The following is a 25,061-nucleotide window of genomic DNA, read 5'->3' on the forward strand; positions in this document are numbered from 1 at the left end:
AACGTTCTTCTTGAAGGCTGACGGTATTTAGCCGCCCGTCTCGTGTATTTTTGACGCGCTCTTTTGCGAGCCGACATGGTTCAATGGCATATTTTAGACTGTTTCCAGTTTGAGGCTCTCTTCGGAGACCTAGCTGAGTGTGCCGTTGCGCCTCTCTTATGTGTGTGTATGTTTCCAGGGAGCCGGACTACACGGAGGGCATCTTCCAGTCGATCGGCTTCAAGGAGTTCCACTCGTGGCTGGTGCAGCCGGAGGCGGCGCGGCGCAGCGAGCAGGGCCAGGCGGAGATGCGGCGCTGCGCCGACGCGCTCAAGGCGGCCACGCGCCGCTACGCGCGCAAGCAGCTGCGCTGGATCCGCAACAGGTTCCTGCGCCGCCCCGACAGGCAGGTCGGTACACCACTCTGCCCGGGGCCCCGCCTTTCTCACACCACGTCCTGGGAGCCATTCAAACGTCCTTTTCTTCTGCGCCTCGCAGCTTCCTTGGCGTCTCGGGGTGTCACACTCTCGGTCACGGCCAGATTCCACGTATGCTTGGCGATGTGCTGCTCACTGCTTTGCGTATTTTATTTCAGATGTTTACTGACCGACCCGAATTAATATTCTTCTCTCGTGCACTATCAAATAATTGTACTGGTAGCTATAATTAAACTGACGATGTTTCGAGTGCTGCTGTATACATCGCAGGACACTGAAAAATCGTAATTTTTCACTAACCGGTGCGCTTACGGAGTATACTGGAAAACAATAAATCCACTTTCTGCCATCAGGTGAAGATATGGTGCTAGAAGCAGTCAGCATGTGTAATGGCTCCTATTTTGACATCAGTATGCTGTTTTCAGCTAGCCGACGCGTGCCGATTTCTTTTGTCAAGTGATAGTTGGTGTAAACGTTTGGGAAGGTACGGAAAACTACGCAACCCAGTGGCTATTGAGAAGAGACAGTAAAAGTAAAGTTGTTTTATCAGAACGGCAGCGACAACCGCGCTTCATTGCTGGAATATCGCCGCTAGGAACAGCTGCAAAGAGGCGCCATATGAATGAATGGGATAAAGAATTTGATTAAGGAAATTGAAGGAACAGATGAATGAGGTAGTGCAACAGGAGAGGGAGGCGGCCCAATCCTGTGGACGTGTTACTTAAATTCCTGTAGCTGCAGCCGACTGGGCATTACATGCATCAAAGTCTTCAGCTAGTGCTCCAACTGTGTCACGAGAATTGTCTCTCCCCTAGTCAACAGTTCAAAAGATTTTGCGGTGCATTTTGCAATGGTACCCTTACAAGATTCAGAATGTGCGCCACATGAAGCCCTAAGATACACTATGTCATCAACAGTATCCGGACACCCCCAAAATCATACGTTTTTCATATTACGTGCATTGTGCTGCCACCTTCTGCCAGGTAATCCATATCAGCGACGTCAGTAGTCATTAGACACCTTGGGAGGACAGAATGGGGCGCTCCGCGGAACTCACGGATATCGAACGTGGCCAGGTGATTGGATGTTACTTGTGTCATACGTCTGCATGCGAGATTTCCACACTCCCTCCCCCCCCCCCCCCCCCCCCGGTCCACTGCTTCCGGTGTGATAGTGAAGTGTAAACGTGAAGGACACGTACTTAATAGGCAGATATCTATCCAGACCATCACAGAGAAATTACAAACTGCATCAGGATCCACTACAAATACTATAACAATTAGGTGAGAGGTGAGAAAACTTGGATTTCGTGGTCTAGCGGCTGCTCATAAGCCACACATCACGACGGTAAATGCCAAATGACTCCTCGTTTGTTGTAATAAACATTGGACAATTAAACAGTGGAAAAACGTTGGGTGGAGTGACGAATCACGGTCCACAATGTGGCGATCCGATGGCAGGGTGTGGACATGGCGAATGCCCAGTGAATATCATCTGCCAGCGTGTGTAGTGCCAACGGTAAAATTCTGAGGCGGTGGTCGTATTTTTCATGGAGGGAACTTGCATCCCTTGTTGTTTTGCGTGGCACTATCACAGCACAGGCCTAAACTGATGTTTTAAGCACCTACTTGCTTCCTACTTTCAACACGATCGAGCACGTGTTCATAATGCAAGGCCTGTGGCCGAGTAGTTACACCACAATAACATCCCTATAATGGACTGGCTGTGTGGAAGTTGTCATCAAGGCAAAGGATGGGCCAACACCATAATGTATACCAGCATTACCGATGGAGGGCGCCCCGAACTTGTAAGTCATTTTCAGCCGGGTGTCCGGATACTTTTGATCAATAGTGTAGGATACAACGCCATGAGTTTGTCGTTCGTTTTTTGGCAAGCAAAGAATTGGATGACATGAGGCCAGGAAATACGCTTTGAACGGCCGAGGGACATATTAGTGCACGCACGGTGCCGAGAATAAACAGAACTACCGCATATGGGGTTGTGCTCGGCCACATGTTGTGCACGAGCATCCACTGCACTTACCTTCTGTGAATGTGTAGTGTGTTCTCACAAGGTCCTTCGTTCTCAGTCCGTTTTTCTCTTCGAGAAGGAGACAGCTCGCAAGGCTGTTAGCTGTACAGTGACATCTGCACACTATAAAGACGTCTTTGTGCAGCACGTGACCCAGTTTTGCAAGAACGTAACTGTGTCCACGACATTATTTTCAGGCAAGCTGTGGCGACACTATATGTTCCAGGTGAAAGATTTACTTCGAGGAACCTTCGGTAACAATCGCATCATCTCTGGCCATTTTCAAGATATGTGGCCTTCCAGATCGCCCCGTCTTAAATCCATGTGACTTCTGGTTATGGGAATATCTGAAAGATGTGTTTACCGGGGTCGTGTTTGGACTCTTCCTGATCTGAAGGATGGCGTACAACGACATATCGCTCAGGTTACACCATATGTGGTGCGAGCAACTGTCAACCAGGCCACTTTATAATTTGTGGCCGTATCCTAATAAACGTGCCAGAACCACCATTATTCTGTCCTTCATCGTTCCGCGCCACTTCTTGTATCAACACCACATTCTGACTGCTTATAGTGCCATATTTTGACCTTCTGGCAGAAAATGAAACTATTATTTGTTTCAGCATATTCTGCGAGCGCATCAATTAATGAACACACCCATGATGTTTCAGCCCCTGCAAGGTATTGAGCTCAAATTGCAGCATTCGGAACACCATCAATTTAATTATAACCACCGGGTATATAAGGGTTTGCTATCCTGCCTTGACCATTGAGACAGAGTTACACTAACCACTACTACTTTATCACTAATTAAAGGCCTATAGCCGTCCGGTCAGAGTGGACGAGCGGTTCTAGGCACTTCAGTCTGTATCCGCGCGACCGATACGGTCGCAGGTTCGAATCGTGCCTCGGACATGGATTTGTGTGATCTCCTTAGGTTACTTAGGTTTAATTAGTTCTAAGTTCTAGGGGACTGATGACCTCAGATGTTAAGTCACATAGTGCTCAGAGCCATTTGAACTATTTGTGGCTGTGTGGCTGGATTGAAGAGTTTTAAGCAAACAGAACACAGCATGTTGTTATCAATGGAGAGACGTCTACAGACGTTAAAGTAACCTCTGTCGTGCCACAGGGGAGTGTTATGGAACCATTGCTTTTCACAATGTATATAAATGACGTAGTAGATAGTGTCGCAAGTTCCATGCGGCTTTTCGCGAATGATGCTGTAGTATACAGAGAAGTTGCAGCATTAGAAAATTGTAGCGAAATGCAGGAAGATCTGCAGCGGATAGGCACTTGGTGCAGGGAGTGGCAACTGACCCTTAACATAGACAAATGTAATGTATTGCGAATACATAGAAAGAAGGATCCTTTATTCTATGGTTATATGATAGCGGAACAAACAGTTAGCTCTGTAAAATATCTGGGAGTATGCGAGCGGAACGATTTGAAGTGGAATGATCATATAAAATTAATTGTTGGTAAGGCGGGAACCAGGTTGAGATTCATTGTGAGAGTCCTTAGAAAATGTAGGCCATCAACAAATGAGATGGCTTACAAAACACTCGTTCGACCTATACTTGAGTATTGCTCATCAGTGTGGGATCCGTACCAGATCGGGTTGACGGAGGAGATAGAGAAGATCAAAAGAAGAGCGGCGTGTTTCGTCACAGGTTTATATGGTAACCGTGATAGCGTTACGGAGATGTTTAACAAACTCAAGTGGCAGACTCTGCAAGAGAGGCGCTCTGCATTGCGGTGTAGCTTGCTCGCCAGGTTTCGAGAGGGTGCGTTTCTGTATGAGGTATCGAATATATTGCTTCCCCCTACTTATATCTTCCGAGGAGATCACGAATGTAAAATTAGAGAGATTAGAGCGCGCACGGAGGCTTTCAGACAGTTGTTCTTCCCGCGAACCATACGCGACTGGAACAGGAAAGGGAGGTAATGACAGTGGCACGTAAAGTGCCCTCCGCCACATACCGTTGGGTGGCTTACGGAGTATAAATGTTGATGTAGATGTAGATTTTTGCCTATAGCCGTCCAGTATCTGGACATCCCTACGTAATGCAGAGTTAACCACAGGATGGTTCAAATGGCTCTGAGCACTATGGGACTCAACATCTTAGGTCATAAGTCCCCTAGAACTTAGAACTAATTAAACCTAACTAACATAAGGACATCACACACACCCATGCCCGAGACAGGATTCGAACCTGCGACCGTAGCAGTCCCGCGGTTCCGGACTGCAGCGCCAGAACCGCACGGCCACCGCGGCCGGCTAACCACAGGATGTCTCGAGAGTGGTCCCACAAGTGTAATAGAATGTGGGAAGGGATTATTGTGTTGTCGGTAGAGAAACAGTAACAGGAGAATGGATCGGACAGGACAGCTCAGTGACACTGAACGTGAACTATTGTTTTGACGACATCTGAGTAAAAAATCCTCACAGACGTTTCAACCTTTGTAAGGCTGCATCACGCTGTACCGTGCGGCAATCCGATTGAAGTGTTTCGGTTTGGCGAATGCCTGGAGAATGTTACCTTCCATCATGTGTAGTACTAACAGTGAAATACAGAGAAGGCGGTGTTACGGTATGCGAATGACTTTCGTGGTTAGGGTGCGATCTCCTCAATGTGGTTAAGAGCACGCTAAATGCGGAACGATGCGAATACATTTTACTGTGTACAGCAGAGGAACAGGCTGGAGACTGTAATTGTATCTGCATGACAATGCATCCTGTCCTAAAGCAGCATCTGTGAGACATTCCTGAAATGGTCTGGTCTGCCCGGAGTCGTTGCCTGTACGCAGTTGAATGCCTTTGAAATAAGTTAGAACGTCAACTTCGCTCAAGACATAAACAGCACTACCTTCTCTGGTTCGGGCTCTTGAGAAAGAATGGGCTTCCATTCCTCCATAGACATTGAGACACCTCGCTAAATTGTCCCAATCAGCTTTCAAACCGTCTTAAACGTGAAGAGTGAACACACCCCATACTAATATCCAATAATAGCTGTATGGATAATTTTGATCAGATATTGTATGTGCACTGATTTCAGTTCACACAGCACCTCAAACATGGTTCTAGCAACTTCCACATAGCAAAACAGAAATACAATTCGATGCAAGTACAGGACAAAGTCACACAAAAACACAGCATCAAATTTTCACAAAAACGAATATAATTTATTGGGTTCAATGATAACCTCTCCAAGTCCATCCCGTTCGCTTAACAGCACTGACCAGATAGCTACATGACACGACAATCCAGTTTTACGTTTCTACCTGCTGAGCGTGTGCACACTCGCTAAACGGCACCACGCGCCCAGAAAATCGGAATGACTGTAATTAAAACCCTCGCCTACTTTCAGGAACTCCGTTTTTTACTTCTTAATGTTCATATTGCAAGAAATAATTCGATTAATGAGAAAAGATCATCTTCTTGCGACCTTTAAAGTGCACTACCAAAACACCACCTCCGCCCCAGAGGACACACGAATTCTACCACCCACGAGGGTTACCAACAGACTCGCCGATTTGCAAGCTCCCAATCACTCAACGTAATTAGGTCTTTCAGCGAATGAGAATCACGATCAGACTGTAGACATTTTCACTGGCCATTTCCTGCTCGTAATAGTAGAGCTTGTGTAAAGTGCTACTACCTGTCAAAACTTTCAGTTTTCTCACCGAATGTTGTATCACACTGTCCGTCATTGGGAAATCACTTGCCCTTAAAATCAGCATAGTCATCTCGGAACGCCATCATTTAGGAGGATTAGGGGAGACCTGTCAGTCGTCTGCCAGCTGACCAACCCCCCCCCCCTCCCTCCCCCCCTGCAAAACTGACCAAGGTGACTACAATAGCAAACAGGGCTACCCCACGTGAAATGATATATTCAGGGCTAGCACACTTGACCGGCTGGGGAATGACATGTTCAGGGCTAGCACAGATGAGTGGCCAGGAAAAGAAATGTAACAACATCGATCAGGGCAGTATTTCTTGACTCCTAGAAAAGCATTTAAGACACTACTACACCAATCATTATTTGATATTCACCATTTCTTTTTTTCTAAAGATCAAGACGGTGATACAAGGTGTCGCTTCCTGTCTTTATATTGGCAGCAAAGTACGCCCTGACAGCTGAGTGGTCAGCGCGACGGAATGTCATACGTAACGGCCGGGGTGCGATTCCCAGCTGGGTCGGAGATTTTGTCTGCTCAGGTACTGGGTGTTGTGATGTCCTTATGATCCTTTCATCCCCATCGACACTCAAGTCACCAAAGTGACGTCAACTCGAAAGACTTGCACCAGGCGATCGGTCTACCCGACAAGAGGCCCTAGCCACACGGCATTTCCATGTCCATTTCCATTGGCAGCAAACATCTCTCACCATCAAACTAAAAATAAAAATAAAGAAAACTCTTAATATTGTTTGAACAACAAAACAAGTTCAAATTTTCTACACAAATGCTTCGTGAAGTTGTAACAGATAGTAGCATTCCTTCTACTAAAGCATTCAAGAAAATATTGTTTAAATTTTTGTATCTCTCATTTCAGTAGTAACTGCATATGAATGAGCAACCACTTAATAGCCACATTGAAATTACAGAGGTTATAGCATTCCAGTCCCCTTACGACACAGGACAAAATTTTATAGTTATATCTCGCAACATGACTTCTGTTTACCAGCAAGACGAAAGTGAAGTATTATGTGAAAATATGGATTCCAATAACTGCAAATACAGTAACAAGTTTACAATGAAAACCTATAATGATGAACCAATACAGTTTGATCACGTGATTAGCTGCTTGTTGGTCCCCCTTCGAAATGCAGTACAGCAGCGACTCTGCGAGGTCTGGATTCGACAATTCTGGGGTACGATATTGCAGTGCCTGTGTCATTCTGATTACAGAACAGCCATAATGGATGTACGAGTACAGATCGTAGACGCATGGTTGACGGCATACAGAAGTTTCGGTTTGGCCTTGAGTCGTGCACGGATAGCCAAATGGTAAGGCGACCGCTCGCGATAAGCGGAAAATAGTGTTCGAGTCCCCGTCCGGCACAAATTTTCACCGTTGTCGTTCCATTTTACAGCTCATAGTTGTCCTTATTCTCGGTTGTCAATACATTTAATGTAAGTCTGGAGCAGGTCTTCCGTGGTATGTGACACCAGACGTCTGCGCACAGGTCGCGCAGTTTACGGACTGGTAGTTTGTGGGCGTAGAGCTGGCGTCTGATGGCGTCCCAGATGTGTTCATTGGATTCAGATCAAGCTAAGTTAATGGACCAGACACCAGTGCGAGTTCACTGTCATGCTCCAGGAACCACTGAAGCATGTTTATGGCCTTGTCATACAGAGAATTGTTCTGATGGAAGATGCCATCGCCTTTGGGGAGGCCGCAGGCATGGAGGGACGCAATTGGCCTACAGTAACGTCAACATAGTATGGAACATAATCGAGAGATGAGTTCGTGAACAGAGTCCTGCGCCGGCAACACTTTCCAATATTTCTGCAGAGAGTTCCAACGACTTGTCGAGGCCATGCAACGTAAAGTTGCTGCACTATGCAAAAGGAGGTCCGATACGATATTAGGAGGTATCCCAGGACTTTTGTCACCTCGGTGTATTCCACTTGTTTTGACAGCATTCAGTGATTGAACCAACTGTAATAGCAGCCTTTAACGTTGTACACTGAAGCGTTACTGGGTTCAAAGTGGTTCAAATGGCTCTGAGCACTATGGGACTTAACTTCTGAGGTCATGAGCCCCCTAGAACTTAGAACTACTCAAACCTGACTAACCTAAGGACATCACACACATCCATGCCCGAGGCAGGATTCGAACCTGCGACCGTAGCGGTCGCGCGGTTCCAGACTGTAGCGCCTACAACAGCTCGGCCACTCGGGCCGGCACGTTACTGAGACTATTAGCTAATATTTCTTTGCAGTATTAATCACTGTTTCCGCTACTTCTGTGTATCCTGGCAATAAGGACTCATTGGGCCACAGTATGCTAGTTCTATGTATCCTGGCCGTATCGACTCATTGGGCCACAGGATCTGAGTGATACAGTATTCGCAAAAGTTAATGTGCAGAGCTCGTTGAAGACTCTTCAGGCAGTGGAATGTAAAATCTCAGACAAGTTTACAGTACAGGCAACATGAGTCGTCACTTTACAAGCGTGCGAACGTGGATTCAGTGATCCGCAGAGAGGCGTGCTCAGCGACAGCACGACTCAGCATTCGGTAATCGGCCGATAGAAAGTGAAGTCAGTCACCTGTACTGCATGACTGACTCACTGCTATGCTGCCTACGTATTGGTGAATTTTTAGTTGCTCAGTGATTCTTCCGGTGAATGAGACTCCTTTCAGTAAGCCGTGGTTTCCGATAGGTCAAGCTAATACCAGGAAGTGATCGCCTTCTTTGCACTGTGAAAGAAAATTGGTCAAGCTTCATGGTTCGCACACCTTTTTGCCACTACTGACAGTACAGTGGTATGCGCTGTGTAAAAGATTCTGTATCGTTTCTGAAGAGTCTATTCTGAGATATAATTGGTAACTTTCCTCATGATATCTGTGATAGAGAGATTATGGTACACTACATAACAGTTGAAAAGGAACATTTAAATCTACATGGCTACTCTGCAATTCACACTTAGGTGCCTGACAGAGGGTTAAGCGAACTATTGCATACTACTTTCTACCATTCCACTCTCGAATGGCTCGTGTGAAAAAGAAACACCTAAGTCCTTCCGTTAGAGCTCTTTCTCTTATTTTATTTTGATGAACATTTCTCCCTACGTAGACAGGTGTCAACAAAATATTTTCGAATTCGGAAATGAAAGTTGGTGATTGAAATTTCGTAAATAGATCTCGCCGCAAAGAAAACCGCCTTTGTTTCCGTGACTGCCACCCCAACTCGCGTATCATATCAGTAACACTCTCACCCCTATTGCGCGATAACACGAAACGAGCTGCCCTTCTTTGCACTTTTTCGATGTCCTCCGTCAATCCTACCTGTTAAGGGTCCCACACCGCGCAGCAGTATTCCAACAGAGGACGGAAAGTGGGTTTGTCTCAGCTTCTAAGTGTTCTGCCAACAAAGCGCAGTCTTTGTTCCGCCTTCCCGACAATATTATCTATGTGGTCTTTCCGATTTAAGCTGCTCGTAATTGTAATTCCTAGGTATTAATCAAATTGACAGCCCTTGGATTTGTGCGATTTATCGTATACTCAAAATTTATATGGTTCAAATGGCTCTGAGCACTATGGGACTTAACTACTGTGGTCATCAGTCTCCTAGAACTTAGAACTACTTAAACCTAACTAACCTAAGGACATCACACACATCCATGCCCGAGGCAGGATTCGAACCTGCGACCGTTGCAGTCGCGCGGTTCCGGACTGCGCGCTTAGAACCACTAGACCACCGCGGCCGGCTCAAAATTTATAGGATTTCTTTTAGTACCCATGTGGATGACCTCGCACTTTTCTTTGTTCAGTTCCAATTGCCGCTTTTCGCACCATACAGAAGTTTTCTCTAGATCATTTTGTAATTGGAATTGATCGTCTGATGATTTTACTAGACGGTAACTTACAGCGTCATCCGCAAACAATCGAAGGGGGCTGCTCAGATTATCACCTAGATCATTTATGTGAATCAGAAAGAGCAGAGGGCCTATGACACTATCTTGCGGAACGCCAGATATCACTTCTGCTCTGCTCTATGATTTACCGTCCATCACTAAAACTGTGACCTCTCTGAGAGGAAAGCACGAATCCAGTCACACAACTGAGACGATACTCCATAAGCACGGAATGTGATTAATAGTCGCTCTTGCGGAACGGTATCAGAAGCCTTCTGGAAATCTAGGAATATGGAATCGATCGGTGATCCCTTGTCAATAGCACTCATTACTTCATGTGAATAAAGAGCTAGATGTGTTGCACAAGAACGATATTTTCTGAATCCGTGTTGGTTATGTATCAATAAGTCATTTTCTTCAAGGCGATTCATAATGTTCGAGTACAGTATATGTTCCCAAATCCTACTGCAAATTGAGGTCAGTGATATGGGTCTGTAATTCAATGGGTTACTCCTATTTGCTTTCTTGAATATAGGTGTGACCTGTGCTACTTTCCAGTCTTTAGGAACAGACCTTTCGTCAAGTGAGCGGTTGTATATGATTGCAAAAAAACGTTGTTGGACAGGAATAACCACAGTCAGTGACGAACGACATCAAACGTAGTACATACATAATAGAGTATGTTTATAACGATAATGCTGCAGATTTCACTACATGGGCCAGCAGGATAGCAGACATGAATAACGTTCATGTTTGACACAGCTTAGATCCCCAACATAAAGATCGATATCGGACTCTTAGAAAGCAATATGCTCCCCTTGGGAACTAATGCTCATTTGGCATCTGTTATTCATGTCGGCTGCCAAACTGTTGAGGAGTCCTTCAGAAATATCGGTTTTCAGTTTTTGTACAGTTCGGGGACGCTGAGAAAGACGTCTGCCAAGAGCATCCCAGGGCGTTGCCGTACGTAAACAGAAAGTCGGGACCTACCGCACCCGTAAACAGACGGACTTGATCCAGAAAAATCTCTCGGGAATACCACTGTGCTGTAGCGGTACCTCGCGCGAAGTTATGCAGCGATTTTCGCCCATTGCGCATAGTGCCTGCTCACACAATAACGCCTTCGCCATCCCAGTGACGTTCGTGAACATTATGTGGTGTATAATGTGTTCCCCTCTCTCTCCACACCAACTGGTGGCCAGAATCACTTGCCACAGTGAAGCAGGACTCGTCGGAGAACTTCGCTCTGGACCATTGTTGCCGACCACAACCAGCATGCTCCCTACACCAATGAACTCATCCTCGGCGATGGCGTATTTGAATGTGGGATGCATCTAACAGGCATCCGAGCTTACAAACTAGCCGATTAAATCGCCGCGAAATGGTTCCGATATATACATGTTATAAGCTCCCTTCGTCTTTGGAGAATATATGGGTTAATTAATGATTATTATGTTAAAATCCTCTTGTTGTAGTTGACCGTGTATATCGAGACTTCGTTCATTGTTAAATGCAGTGGTGTGGTACTAACTGATGGAGACGCATTAAGAACTGACAAAAGTTAATTTAATTCCTTTATCACACTGCATAAACATAAACACACTATTATTCAAACTGTGTACGACTGGTATTAAACATGGAGATAAATCCTTCGCTACGCAACCGCCTTTGGCTCACGCAGCCTACACCTTCCACAGCCTCTCAGCAACCGCTTCTGCTTGCGACACACTGCGCCACTGGGCATTGTGGCCCTCCAAAGAGCAACCACTTACAGATACTACACACCAGTACCCTCACAATGTGTACCGGTAACGGTTACAAGGTCTGCAGCGATCTGCCGAGGAGTGAGATGTCTGTTCCTTTTCGCCTCTAGGGCTGCTAAGTATCGATTCTCTTGCGGTGTGATGATCCATATACGACCACTGGAATGCTTTCGCATAACATTTCCAGCTTCAGTGATCGTTTTAATCGCGAAATGACTGTGGCCACGGTAGTGGCACTTTGACCGGCTTCGAACCGTCCAACTGCTCGTCCACAATCTTGAGCACTCAAACGATGTCTTGCAGACATGTTGCTGTACCACATTCAATGTCGCACTAATCGTTTTCATAACAACCTTCGTCAAACACCGGATACATAAAGAGCGTTCCTACACAGGCTTAGCTGCAGTTAACACGTCCTACCCTCTACATTTCCTTTCACTGTCACTGGTCGGTTGTTCCGTAGCAACTGACGGTTGTCCTTGCAAGTGTCAGTTGTTACTCAACAATTTTTAAGCAGTGTAGTAATGAACATGGAGAACAACCTGTTTCTCAAAGATTGGTTAGTCGACGATCTACGGCTGTTAGCGTGGTAGCTTCGTGTGCATGTTCCCTCCGAGGTAAGTCGGTCGGAAACATTTCTTGTGTTAGTGTATCGTTTTCTGGTTATAACCATACATTCTGATGTTGATACTCATCTTGTCACAGAATAATTGAATGGGGCTAATGAAACTTCGAAAGCTATCTCTTGTCATAGCAGAAGATATGTGTGGTATTGAAAAAATGAATGTCGCTCTTTTCTTTTGGTTTTTAAGTTCTCATCCACGTTTCTTTACATTGATAGGTGCAGTTGGTAATATCTGTAGAAGGTTCAAAGCGCTGCTTTAGCCCGCATCTCGTGGTCGTGCGGTAGCGTTCTCGCTTCCCACGCCCGGGTTCGATTCCCGGCGGGGTCAGGGATTTTCTCTGCCTCGTGATGGCTGGGTGTTGTGTGATGTCCTTAGGTTAGTTAGGTTAAAGTAGTTATAAGTTCTAGAGGACTGATAACCATAGATGTTAAGTTCCATAGTGCTCAGAGCCATTTGAACCATTTGAGCCAGCGCTGCTTTATTGACGAAACACAACTATGAGAAAGTAGTTCAGAATGTACGGGCTTTCGTACCCGTCAATAAAGACGTCGGAGGGATACGTTATTCTGTTGGGAAAAGGGCGCACCGGAATAGAGGGAAATAAAATGGCCGAAGTAGTAGCTAAGGAGGCTGACGAGGAAATACAGTGACATAGTGTGACATCCCTTGCTTGCTGTAACCTAGTAGTGATGTACAGTGCTATGCGTCAGAGGGAAACGAGAAGGTGAAGGTTTATTAGGAACTATGCACGTTGAAGTCGTGACCAATCCGAAGAAGCCTTCATTTCGTCCACTGACATGAGGCAAAGCCCGTTAAAGCAACTTCGGACAGAGTCATGCCGTGTCGTGCACAAATTCCGCTTACAGTGAGAAGATATACCAGTGTGTAGTCCTTACAGTATATAACTGAAACATTTTCACTGGATGTTTTTTGATACCGTGACAAGGGGACAGCAGCCAGTTTTCCGGCTGATCTGTCCTATATATCGTCTAACAAAGAAGTTGCCAAAGTGGCGACAAATAGAAATGCACCAAGGGGCATAAAAACGCCAGATGGGGCTTCCCGGCCAGTTATGGAACACGATCATTTATAAAAACGGAATACTGTGGTGCGTGTTTTAGGAGCATCTGAACTTGATGGGTGATGTTTTCAAGGTCTTCAAACAAATCTTGTTTCTACGTAGGTCGTTCTTCTGCCTTGAAATAAGCTGTTTCTTTTATTATTAGCAACTGAATAATTTCACCCTCTTGGGCTTTATGAAGTTGCACCAAAGAAAACTTGTTATGGTTACAGAGTCAAAAACGAACACATGATGGGTACCTAATAACAGTTCAGCACAACAGTAATAAGTATAGACATCAGTATCACAGATTGTTTGTTGTTGTGGTCTTTAGTCCTGAGACTGGTTTGATGCAGCTATCCATGCTACTCTATCCTGTGCAAGCTTCTTCATCTCCCAGTACCTACTGCAGCCTACATTCTTCTGAATCTGCTTAGTGTATTCATCTCTTGGTCTCCCTCTACGATTTTTACCCTCCACGCTGCCCTCCAGCACTAAATTTGTTATCCTGTGATGCCTCAGAACATGTACTACCAACCGATCCCTTCTTCTAGTCAATTTGTGCCACAAACTCCTCTTCTCCCCAGTTCTATTCAGTACCTCATCATTAGTTATGTGATCTACCCATTTAATTTCAGCATTCATCTGTAGCACCACATTTCGAAAGCTTCTATTCTCTTCTTATCCAAACTATTTATTATCCATGTTTCACTTCCATACATAGCTGCACTCCATACAAATACTCTCAGAAACGACTTCCTGACACTTAAATCAATACTCGACGTTAACAAATTTCTCTTCTTCAGAAACGCTTTCCTTGCCATTGCCAGTCTACATTTTATATCCTCTCTACTTCGACCATCATCAGTTATTTTGCTCCCCAAATAGCAAAACTGCTTTACTATTTAAGTGTCTCATTACCTAATCTAATTCCCTCAGCATCACCCGGCTTAATTTGACTACATTCCATTATCCTCCTATTGATTTTGTTGATGTTCATCTTATATCCTCCTTTCAAGACACTGTCCATTCCGTTCAACTGCTCTTCCAAGTCCTTTGCTGTCTGTGACAGAATTACAATGTCAACGGCGAACCTCAAAGTTTTTATTTCTTCTCCACGGATTTTAATACTTACCCTGAATTTCTCTTTTGTTTCCTTTACTGCCTCCTCAATAAACAGCTTGAATAGCATCGGGGAGAGGCTACAATCCTGTCTCACTCCCTTCCCAACCACTGCTTCCCTTTCATGGCCCTCGACTCTTATAAATGCCATCTGGTTCCTGTACAAATTGTAAATAGCCTTTCGCTCCCTGTATTTTAGCCCTGCCATCTTCAGAATTTGAAAGACAGTATTCCAGTCAACATTGTCATAAGCTTTCTCCAAGTCTACAAATGCTAGAAACGTAGGTTTGCCTTTCCTTAATCTTTCTTCTAAGATAAGTCGTAGGGTCAGTATTGCCTCACGAGTTCCAACATTTCTACGGAATCCAAACTGATCTTCCCCAAGGTCGGATTCTACCAGTTTTTCCATTCGTCTGTAAAGAATTCGCGTAAGTATTTTGCAGCTGTGACTTATTAAACTGATAGTTCGGTAATTTTCACATCTGTCAACTCCTTCTTTCTTTGGGATTGAAATTATTATATTCCTCTTGAAGTCTGAGGGTATTTCGCCTGTCTCATACATCTTGCTTACCAGATGGTAGTGTTTTGTCAGGACTGGCTCTCCCAAGGCTGTCAGTAGTTCTAATTGAATGTTATCTACTCCCGGGGCCTTGTTTGGGCTCAGGTCTTTCAGTGCTCTGTCAAACTCTTCACGCAGTATCATATCTCCCATTTCATCTTCATCTACATCCTCTTCCATTTCCATAATATTGTCCTCAAGAACATCGTCCCTGGATAGAACCCTATATACTCCTTCCATCTTAGGTCTTGATATTCATGCAAGTGGTTCTCTTTTCTCCTAAGGTCTCTTTTTAATTTTCCTGTAGGCAGTATCTGTCTTACCCCTCGTGAGATAAGCCTCTACATCCTTACATTTGTCCTCTAGCCATCCCTGCTTAGCCATTTTGCACTTCCTGTCGATCTCATTTTTGAGACGTTTGTATTCCTTTTTGCATGCATCACTTACTGCATTTTTGTATTTTCTCCTTTTATCAATTAAATTTAGTATCTCTGATGTTACCCAAGGATTTCTACTAGCCCTCGTCTTTTTACCTACTTGATCCTCTGCTGTCTTCACTATTTCATTCCTCAAAGCTACCTATTCTTCTTCTACAGTATTTCTTTCCCCTATTCCTGTCAATTGTTCCCTTATGCTCTCCCTGAAACTCTGTACAACGTCTGGTTTAGTCAGTTTATCCAGGTCTCATCCCCTTAAATTCCCACCTTTTTGCAGTTTCTTCAGTTTTAATCTACAGTTCATAACGAATAGAATGTGGTCAGAGTCCACGTTTGCCCCTGGAAATGTCTTACAATTTCAAACCTGGTTCCTAAATCTCTGTCTTATTATGTAATCTATCTGAAACCCGTCAGTATCTCCAGGCTTCTTCCATGTATACAACCTTCTTTCATGATTCTTGACCCAAGTGTTAGCTGTGGTTAAGTTATGCTATGTGCAAAATTCTACCAAGCGGCTTCCTTTTTCATTTCTTAGCCCCAATCCATATTCACCTACTACGTTTCCCTCACTTCCTTTTCCTACTGTCGAACTCCAGTCACCCATGACTATTAAATTTTCGTCTCCCTTCACTACCTGAACAATTTCTTTTATTTCATCATAATTTTATCAATTTCTTCTTCATCTGCGGAGTTAGTTGTCATATAAACTTGTACTACTGTAGTAGGTTTGGGCTTCGTGTCTATCTTGGCCACAATAATGCGTTCACTATGCTGTTTGTAGTAGCTTACCCTCACTCCTATTTTCTTTATACATTATTAAACCTACTCCTGCATTCCCCCTTTTTTAATTTTGTATTATAACCCTGTATTCACCTGACTAAAAGTCTTGTTCCTGCTGCCACCGAACTTCACTAATTCCCACTATATGTAACTTTAACCTATCCATTTCCCTTTTTAAATTTTCTAACCTAGTTACCCGATTAAGGGATCTGACATTCCACGCTCCGCTCCGTAGAACACCAGTTTTCTTTCTCCTGATAACGACTTCCTTTTGAGTAGTCTCCGCCCGGAGATCCGAATGGGGGACTATTTTACCTCCGGAATATTTTACCCAAGAGGACGCCATCATCATTTAAGCATACAGTAAAGCTGCCTGCTCTCCCCTTGCTTTCAGCCGTTCGCTGTACCACAGCAGCAAGGCCTTTTTGGTTAGTGTTACAGGGCCAGATCAGTTAATCATCCAGACTGTTGCCCCTGCAACTACTGAAAAGGCTGTTGCCCCTCTTCAGGAACCACACGTTTGTCTGGCCTCTCAACAGATACCCTTCCGTTGTGGTTGCACCTACGGTACGGCTATCTGTATCGCTGAGGCACGCATGCCTCTCCACCAACGGCAAGGTCAATGGTTCATGGATATAAAGTCCATATGTCAAATAAAAAAAATTGAAACTCTTACAAGATCAACTACACAACTTAAAACACACAACACGTCGCAACGTCATAAAAACCTTGTAGGATACGAGCCAAAGAAACGTCAGAGCACAACCATATATTCAGGTGTGCGCGTTTCTAGATAAGCAGTTACACTAACTCATTTTATTGTATTATGTGTACTGGTACGGTAACAAAATCCCTGTAAGTGCTGTATTTTTTTATTTTACTTATGGGCTTTACACCTATGACAGTTGTGCCGCTTCCTACCATGGTTGTGCGTAATTATTATTAGGGAGGGCATCCCGTGCTGCTTTTTCACGCACTGCTATTTGAATCACAACATGCTCTAAGCATAACAAGTCTTGTGATGTAGTTTGATAACGCCCGGAAGGGCGTAGTTAGTTAATTGTTAATAACGAAATAAAATGTTGATCTCAAAGTAAAGGAACAGCCTACACAGAAAAATGACTTCCTGAAAGAAATCTACTGCGACTTTGATGCCCTATACAAAAGTGACTATTCATTTTTTCAAGGCGACTAACCCTCGTTCCTCTTGTTCGTGATTAGACAACTACATTTATCTGATCAATTGCCTTAATATTTGTGTATTTTTACAGTACTCTTTCAAACAAAGCATCGTATATCCAAGATGTACCGTTATTTTGCTTAATGTGTTTGTGTATGGACGTCTGTGTCTGTCTCTATGTGTGTAACTGCCCATTTTTACCAGGTTTAATTATTATTGTTCGTATTTTAAATACCTTAATCTTATTCGTCTAAGTACACTGGCGTGCAAAACTTGAGGGCGACAGGAACTTCCGCATGATGTGCTAGCTCGATGAAACTAGGACTATACATAACAATAACTGGTACAGTATTGTACAGAAGGAATATGCAATGAGACCAACTGAACTGACATTTTTATTCAAAGATACACTACTGGCCATTAAAATTGCTACACCACTAAGATGACGTGCTACAGACGCGAAATTTAACCGACAGGAAGAAGATGCTGTGATATGCAAATGATTAGCTTTTCATAGCATTCACACAAGGTTGCCGCCGGTGGCGACACCTACAAAGTGCTGACATGAGGAAAGTTTCCAACCGATTTCTCATACACAAACAGCAGTTGACCGGCGTTGCCTGGTGAAACGTTGTTGTGATGCCTCGTGTAAGAAGGAGAAATGCGTACCATCGCATTTCCGACTTTGATAAAGGTCATATTGTAGTCTATCGCGATTGCTGCTCGCGTTGGTCGAGATCCAATGACTGTTAGCAGAATATGGAATCGGTGGGTTCAGGAGGGTAATACGGAACGCCGTGCTGGATCCCAGCGGCCTCGTATCACTAGCGGTCGAGATGACAGGCATCTTATCCGCATGACTGTAACGGATCGTGCAGCCACGCTTCGATCCCTGAGTCAACAGATGAGGACATTTGCAAGACAACAACCATCTGCACGAACAGTTCGACGACGTTTGTAGCAGCATGGACTATCAGCTCGGAGACCATGGCTGCGGTTACCCTTGACGCTGCGTCACAGACAGGAGCACCTTCGATGGTGTACTCGACGACGAACCTGGGTGCACGAATGGTAAAAAGTCATTTTTTCGGATGAATCCAGGTTCTGTTTATAGCATCGTGATGGTCGCATCCGTGTTTGACGACATCACGGTGAACGCACATTAGAAGCGTGTATTCGTCATCGCCATACTGGCGTATCACCCGGCGTGATGGTAAGGGGTGCCCTTGTTTACATGTCTCGGTCACCTCTTGTTCCCATTGACGGCACTTTGAACAGTGGACGTTACATTTCAGATGTGTTACGACCCGTGGCTCTATCCTTCATTCGATCCCTGCGAAACTCTTTATTGCAGCAGGATAATGCACGACTGCATGTTGCAGGTCCTGTACGGGCCTTTCTGGAAATAGAAAGTGTTCGACTGCTTCCCTGGCCAGCACATTCTTCAGATCTGTCACCAACTGAAACCGTCTGGTCAATGGTGGCTGAGCAACTGGCTCGTCACAATACGCCAGTCACTACTCTTAATGAACTCACTGGACTCGCATTCGGGAGGACGACGTTTCAATCCCGTCTCCAGCCATCTTGATTTAGGTTTTCCGTGATTTCCCTAAATCGTTTCAGGCAAATGCCGGGATGGTTCCCTTGAAAGGGCACATCCGATTTCCTTCCCAATCCTTCCCTAACACGAGTTTGCGCTCCGTCTCTAATGACCACCATCTTAATGAACTGTGGTATCGTGTTGAAGCTGCATGGGCAGCAGTACCTGTACACCCCATCCAAGTTCCGTTTGACTCAATGCCAAGGGGTATCAAGGCCGTTATTACGGCCAGAGGTGGTTGTTCTGGGTACTGATTTCTCAGGATCTACGCACCCAAATTGCGTGAAAATGTAATCACATGTCAGTTTTAGTATAATATATCTGTACAATGAATACCCGTTTATCATCTGCATTTCTTCTTGGTGTGGCAATTTTAATGGCCAGTAGTGTAATAGTTACACTGAAGTCACTGCGATTTGTGGTGGTCCCCTGGACATTACAAAAAGCGGTACGTGGTTCTTAATGCGGCGTGTGACCACCTGGGACGGCAGTGCATGCCCTGCGTCGTTCTTTCATGCTGATCATGTTGGTAAAGACTTCTTGTGGTAGGGCGTTCCGTTCCTGCACCAGCGCTGTTAATAACTGCTGGCCACACTGAAATACGTCTCCCCAACGCATCCTAGACGTGCTCTATTGGATTTAAGTGGGGGGAAATAGCAGGCCAGTCCATTCACCGAACTAACGCTCAAGGGGAAGGAGTACAGTGTGACAATAACGTTGACTGGTGAGTGTAGCCATGTTCAAAAATTTGGAGATCAGTAAGTCCATACAGCATTAAGTACCCTTTCACCATAACCCCTGTACCATCAAAACGATCATGTTCGACAATTCCCCTTGGTATATTATGTACCTCACATGACGAGAAGTGGGAACACGTAATGCACCCACGAATATTGTCGAACTTGGTGGTTCTGGGGGTCCATGTGTTATGGCGTGGTAATGCACGGTGTTGCACAGGCGTAATGACCTCCAAGACTTTGAATACGATACACTTACCAGTGTTACTATGACACTGTTCTCCTTCCCCACATGCGTCTTTTCAGGGCTACATTCGGGTTTAACTTCATTTCTGTGGATAATAATGCGTGAGTGCATTAAAAGAGGCAGGCGGAGAAGTTCTTGGAATGAGGTGATACCTGGTGATTGGAGTGGCCTGCCCGTCCGCGTGGCTTAAATCCCATAGAGGAGGTGTGGGGTGCGTTGAGGAGATGTCTCGCAGCACGTCCACATGCACCTACGACCATTCAGCAGTTGTCAACGCCACCCTACCACAAGATCTGTTTACGACCCGAATGGCCAGAATGAAAGCACGCTGCAGAGCATGCATTTCTGTCCATGGTGGTCATATACCCGATTCAGAACCATGTCCTCCATTTTCTAATGCCAACGGAACCATCGTAAATCACGGTAGCTTCAGTATAATTATTGTCTTGGAATAAAAGTGTCATTTCCGTTCGTCTCATTTCGTGTTTCTCCCTGTTACCTCCTGTGCTATGCTGAAGCAATTCCTTCTTTTTACGGTCCAAGTTTCACCTATCTGTGTAACACATCAAGCGAAAATTACTTCCGTTCTTACGTTTTGCACACTGGTGTATTTCTTAGTGATAGGCCGGTGTTGTGAGGCAGTACGTGTGTTGCAGGTGCCGCCTGTGTACGCCGTGGACACGACGGACCCGGGCCGCTGGGAGGAGCTGGTGGCGGCGCCGGCCATCGCCATCGTGAACTCCCACCTGCGCGGGTTGCCGCCCCCGCAGGACCCGCTGCCCGTGGAGCCACCGCTCGCCCACCAGGAGGGCACCTTCCATTGCCCAGACTGCGACCGCGTCTTCGTGGGCACCTTCCAGTGGCAAATCCACCTGCGCTCCAAGAAGCACGCGCGCCGTGCCAAGAAGAAACCCACGCCGCTGCCGACCACAGCTCAAAAAGGGGGCACTGTAGAGGAGGGATTGTCAAGCCAGGATACCCCAGAATCTGTGCCAAAAGAGGACCCTCCACAGGAGACGTCGCCGAAAAAGGACCCTCCGAAAGAGACGATGCTGAAAGCGGGCCCTCCGGAAGAGATGGTTTCGAAAGAGGACCCCCCGGCTGAGAGTGTGCGAGGACAGGACCCTCCAGAGGAAATAAAGCTGAAAGAGGATCCTCCCGAGGAAGGGGTACCGAAACAGGACCTGCAGATGGAAAACTTCACGATGGAGGAGCCGCAGGAGGAAATGTTGCGTACTGAGGATGCTCCAGTCAGCGGCTCCGGTAGCGGACAACAGCATCGAGGAGACGAAAATGAACCTGTTACTTCTGCAGACGACCGTAAAAGTGGTGCCAACCTAGAAACAAAGCACCAGGCACAATGTGCCGAAGAGGGCAATCCACTTTCAGGCGCCATTAATGGTACAACTAGCCCAAAGCGAGAGTAAATGTAGACCAACAAGAGCAATGCTGACGTGTGCTGTCACCTTTTAAACAGCACATTCCTTAGCCATATAAACCTTAGTTCACTTTAAATGCGCACATTTTAAGTTAGGATTTACAGTGACTGTTATTGACATCAAATGAAACAACGAGTTCCCTGTTACCAGTCACTGTTTATTTATATCCACGACACCCGTTTCAAATGTTTAAACCTTCAGCATCAGGTGGATTTGCATTTGTTAGTGTGACATGTGTCATGATACAACACACGCATATGTCATGCCAACAAATGTAAATCCGTCTGATGATGGAGGTTTAAACTTTTGAAACAGATAAATGATAAATAGTGACCGGAAACAGTAAACTTGTTGTTTCATTCGAAACCTTAGTTAATCTTTAAGGTCAGTCATAGCCTTCGTCTCAGCACCATAATGTTTTTACATTAGTGATATTGCAGAATAACGAATAAAACTTTCGTTGCATTTCCCCCATAAACAGGTCCCCAACCGATTTATTTTTCAGGTTTCTTTCGTTTTCCGTTCTTTTCCATCCCTAACGAGGGAAGTATACATCCAAAGCATTACCAGTTTTGCTCTTCTTTTACACGATTGTAGTGCATATGAGGGTGTAGCACATACTCCTCTAGTACGATGCACTTCTCAAGATACGATGCACTTACTGAGAAATCGAAATTCAAAGTCTTACGAGCCTTTTGAACGAGAGCGACAATCGTCTAGCAGAGGCGTTAGCGCAACCTGTTAAGGCGGCAAACTAGAAGTGTGCCTGACCTACATTGGAGTCTCTCTATTTTTTCCCATGGTTGTCGTCACAGCGAATAATATTTTTGCGGAAAGCAACAATAATAATAATAATCACGATCATAGTGGTACATTCGTGGCGAAATACAATAATGAATCGTGGTGAAATGAACATTTATTTATCGAGTCATTCATGCACTTATTGAAATGTTATCACAACGAAGTCACTACATTTACGATTATTCTTAGTTATTGATTGACCGACATAACTTGGTGTGCGATCTGTCACAAAAGCATGAAAAGCATAGGCTTGCACACTTAACACGGTGGTGCAGTTGTCCACTGCAGAGGACAGCTGTTATGTCATTTCTTTGCCGTTTTTAGCCGCTCCTCTGACTGCAAATGTACGCAGGGCGCAGAACCATTAGGGAGTATCGATGGAGACGACTGCTTGCACTTGCAGCGTCAGAATTGATTAAAAACGCCAAAGACACGACACTACAGTCGTGCACTGCAGTAGACAACTGCACCACAAGGTTAATGAGTGCCACTTTCTGAAACATAAATTTTGTTTTAATTTTAGACACAAACCATGGTTGTTTGGACATAGGTACGAGTGGCGGAGCCCTCAACTGATGTAGTACGGGGAAGTGAAGAAATCTTCGCGAGTGAAATTTCTGCCTGTCCTGCGACAGTACAAAAGCAGTCTGCAGTAATTTGAGGAAATTCTTGACTTGTATAGCCAAGTATACGTCCCAAGACAGCCTCAGTGGTGCCATAATTGTACCTCGCCCATTTGTACCACAGTGATTATCATTAATATTATTGTTGTTTCCCTCAGAAATATGATTCGTTGTAACGATTCCAGAGTTTAGTGGAAGATTAGCAAAAATGACGAGAGTCGAGTGCATTGCGGACAAACTTACAGCCTGCCTTCTTCATCGGCGGCGCAAATGCCGCTTCTAGACGGCTGGCGCTTTGGAATGGCGTCTATCACCTCCGTAAAAGTTTGCACATCGATTTCTCTAAAACGCTTGGCAAGATGACAAGCGCCAAAACCTTTCGGTGTAAGCTTGTCTTGTAAGCTGTCCATTTCCTGTTACATCTTTACCCATTTCGGTTCATCGGATGGCACAATTCGCCAAATGGCTCTGGCCCATGAATGGCAGCCAGCCAGCTGAATTCCTGCGTTGGAAGAAATATTTCACGTTAATTGCAATGTAAGAGAGACTGTGACATACGCTTCCTCGTCACCATCCAAAATTCGATTTTCTGTACTAACTTTTAAGCTTCTGGATTAAGCGTCCGTCAAATACAAGCGTTAATTTCGGCGGTAGCTTTGGTATTCCTCTCAATGAGACTATATGATGCCACTGACCACCGCTACCCCTTCGAAACATTTCCATATTTGTCAACAGCCGTGCAAATAAGGATTTAACACATATTCATTTCAGTATCTAATTCCATTAAAGCTCCATGAAAGCTAGTGCCAAACTATTGTCACGAAGACCTTTAAATGAAATGAGTAATGCAACATTATTATCTCTGAGTACGTACGTCATATTTCGCTTTCCTCCAGTTCGTAGTACCATGTCATGTTGAAGCTGAATACTAGGTGCGAAACGAGAAACAACACTTGAGCGTAACGAATGCATATCTGTTCCTGCTATTAGACGACCAAAAACCTCACATACATTTTCACCCCAACTGTGCAACGGTGTAAACTCATTTGTCTGTCTCCCATAACCATTTCTGTTCGTAATAATGAAGGTTTGCGTAACCTGCCCCAAATCTGTTTCTATGACTCAGTCACCTCTTTTACTTTCCATACAGCTGTACAATATTCATCTATTTTAGGTTTTAAGTTCCTACATCCAGGTCAAGCAGGATTTATTCAGTTTTTCTTCGTTGAGACGAATCTCACAAATTATACCAAAAAGTTCATGATGGAGTGAGGCTCCCAGCGTTGAAAACACGCCATTGGCGGAAATACCTGAGAAAGATAGCCATATATTTGCACTGTTTATTTTTTTAGCAAAACACTTGATATAACGAAGATAAGACTGTAATTGTAATCAAAGACTGTATTTTTTAATAAAACTTGAAGCAGCAAATACATTGTTTTTGTTATTAATCAAAACACCAATTTCATGTTTCCTTTGAGTCTTTGCGAACGACTTCTAACCCTGAGAACAAAATACCACTGTGTCATCATCCTCATACTACTAGTACAAAGCTCTCGTTGCACATTGTGCATTGCTCGCCTGGACACATGCAATAAATTTCCATAGAATTATTTTTGATTGCAGGCCATCTTATGTTGTTGAATGATGTATCAGTGTTTTGGCCACTATTGTAACTGGCCTTCATTAGGGAAAGTACTTAGATTACACTTGCAGTAGAGATCGAAACGTTGATGCATTGTTTCGCGACATGACGCCGTCCGTCATCCGGAGAAGTTTATGGAAAATGACTCCGGCCACGAAAACCTACGACCTTACGCTATTAAAAAAATCCTGACAGAGATTAAAAAGAAAATGCTACACCATGAAGAAAAAGTCAGCATAGGATGCAGTTTACACCATACAGGACTGAAGATGAAGCAAAAAACAATTTATGATTCATATTAATACAGCTACATCACAGCAGAAAAAAAGTATTATCGATATCACCTCGAACTGCAGTCTTTGATATCTGCAACAGTGGCCAAAAAGTAAGACAATTTTATACATTGA

The 25,061-nt window shown here is 44.6% G+C and overlaps 1 protein-coding gene across 1 annotated transcript in view; it reads left to right on the top strand.

Annotated features, from left to right (window-relative positions):
* The window catches only part of LOC126354033 (tRNA dimethylallyltransferase), a 1,733,584-nt gene extending 1,709,140 nt beyond the window's left edge, over window positions 1-24,444 (top strand). The window contains exons 7-8 of the mRNA XM_050003367.1: window positions 179-389; window positions 20,803-24,444. Coding sequence (XP_049859324.1) covers window positions 179-389; window positions 20,803-21,573 — 982 coding nt within the window. The 3' untranslated portion in view covers window positions 21,574-24,444. The remainder of the gene's footprint in view (window positions 1-178; window positions 390-20,802) is intronic.
* The last annotated feature ends 617 nt before the right edge of the window (window positions 24,445-25,061 follow it).

The sequence above is a fragment of the Schistocerca gregaria genome, chromosome 3 (assembly GCF_023897955.1).
Source record: "Schistocerca gregaria isolate iqSchGreg1 chromosome 3, iqSchGreg1.2, whole genome shotgun sequence".
Taxonomy (NCBI): Eukaryota; Metazoa; Arthropoda; class Insecta; order Orthoptera; family Acrididae; genus Schistocerca; species Schistocerca gregaria.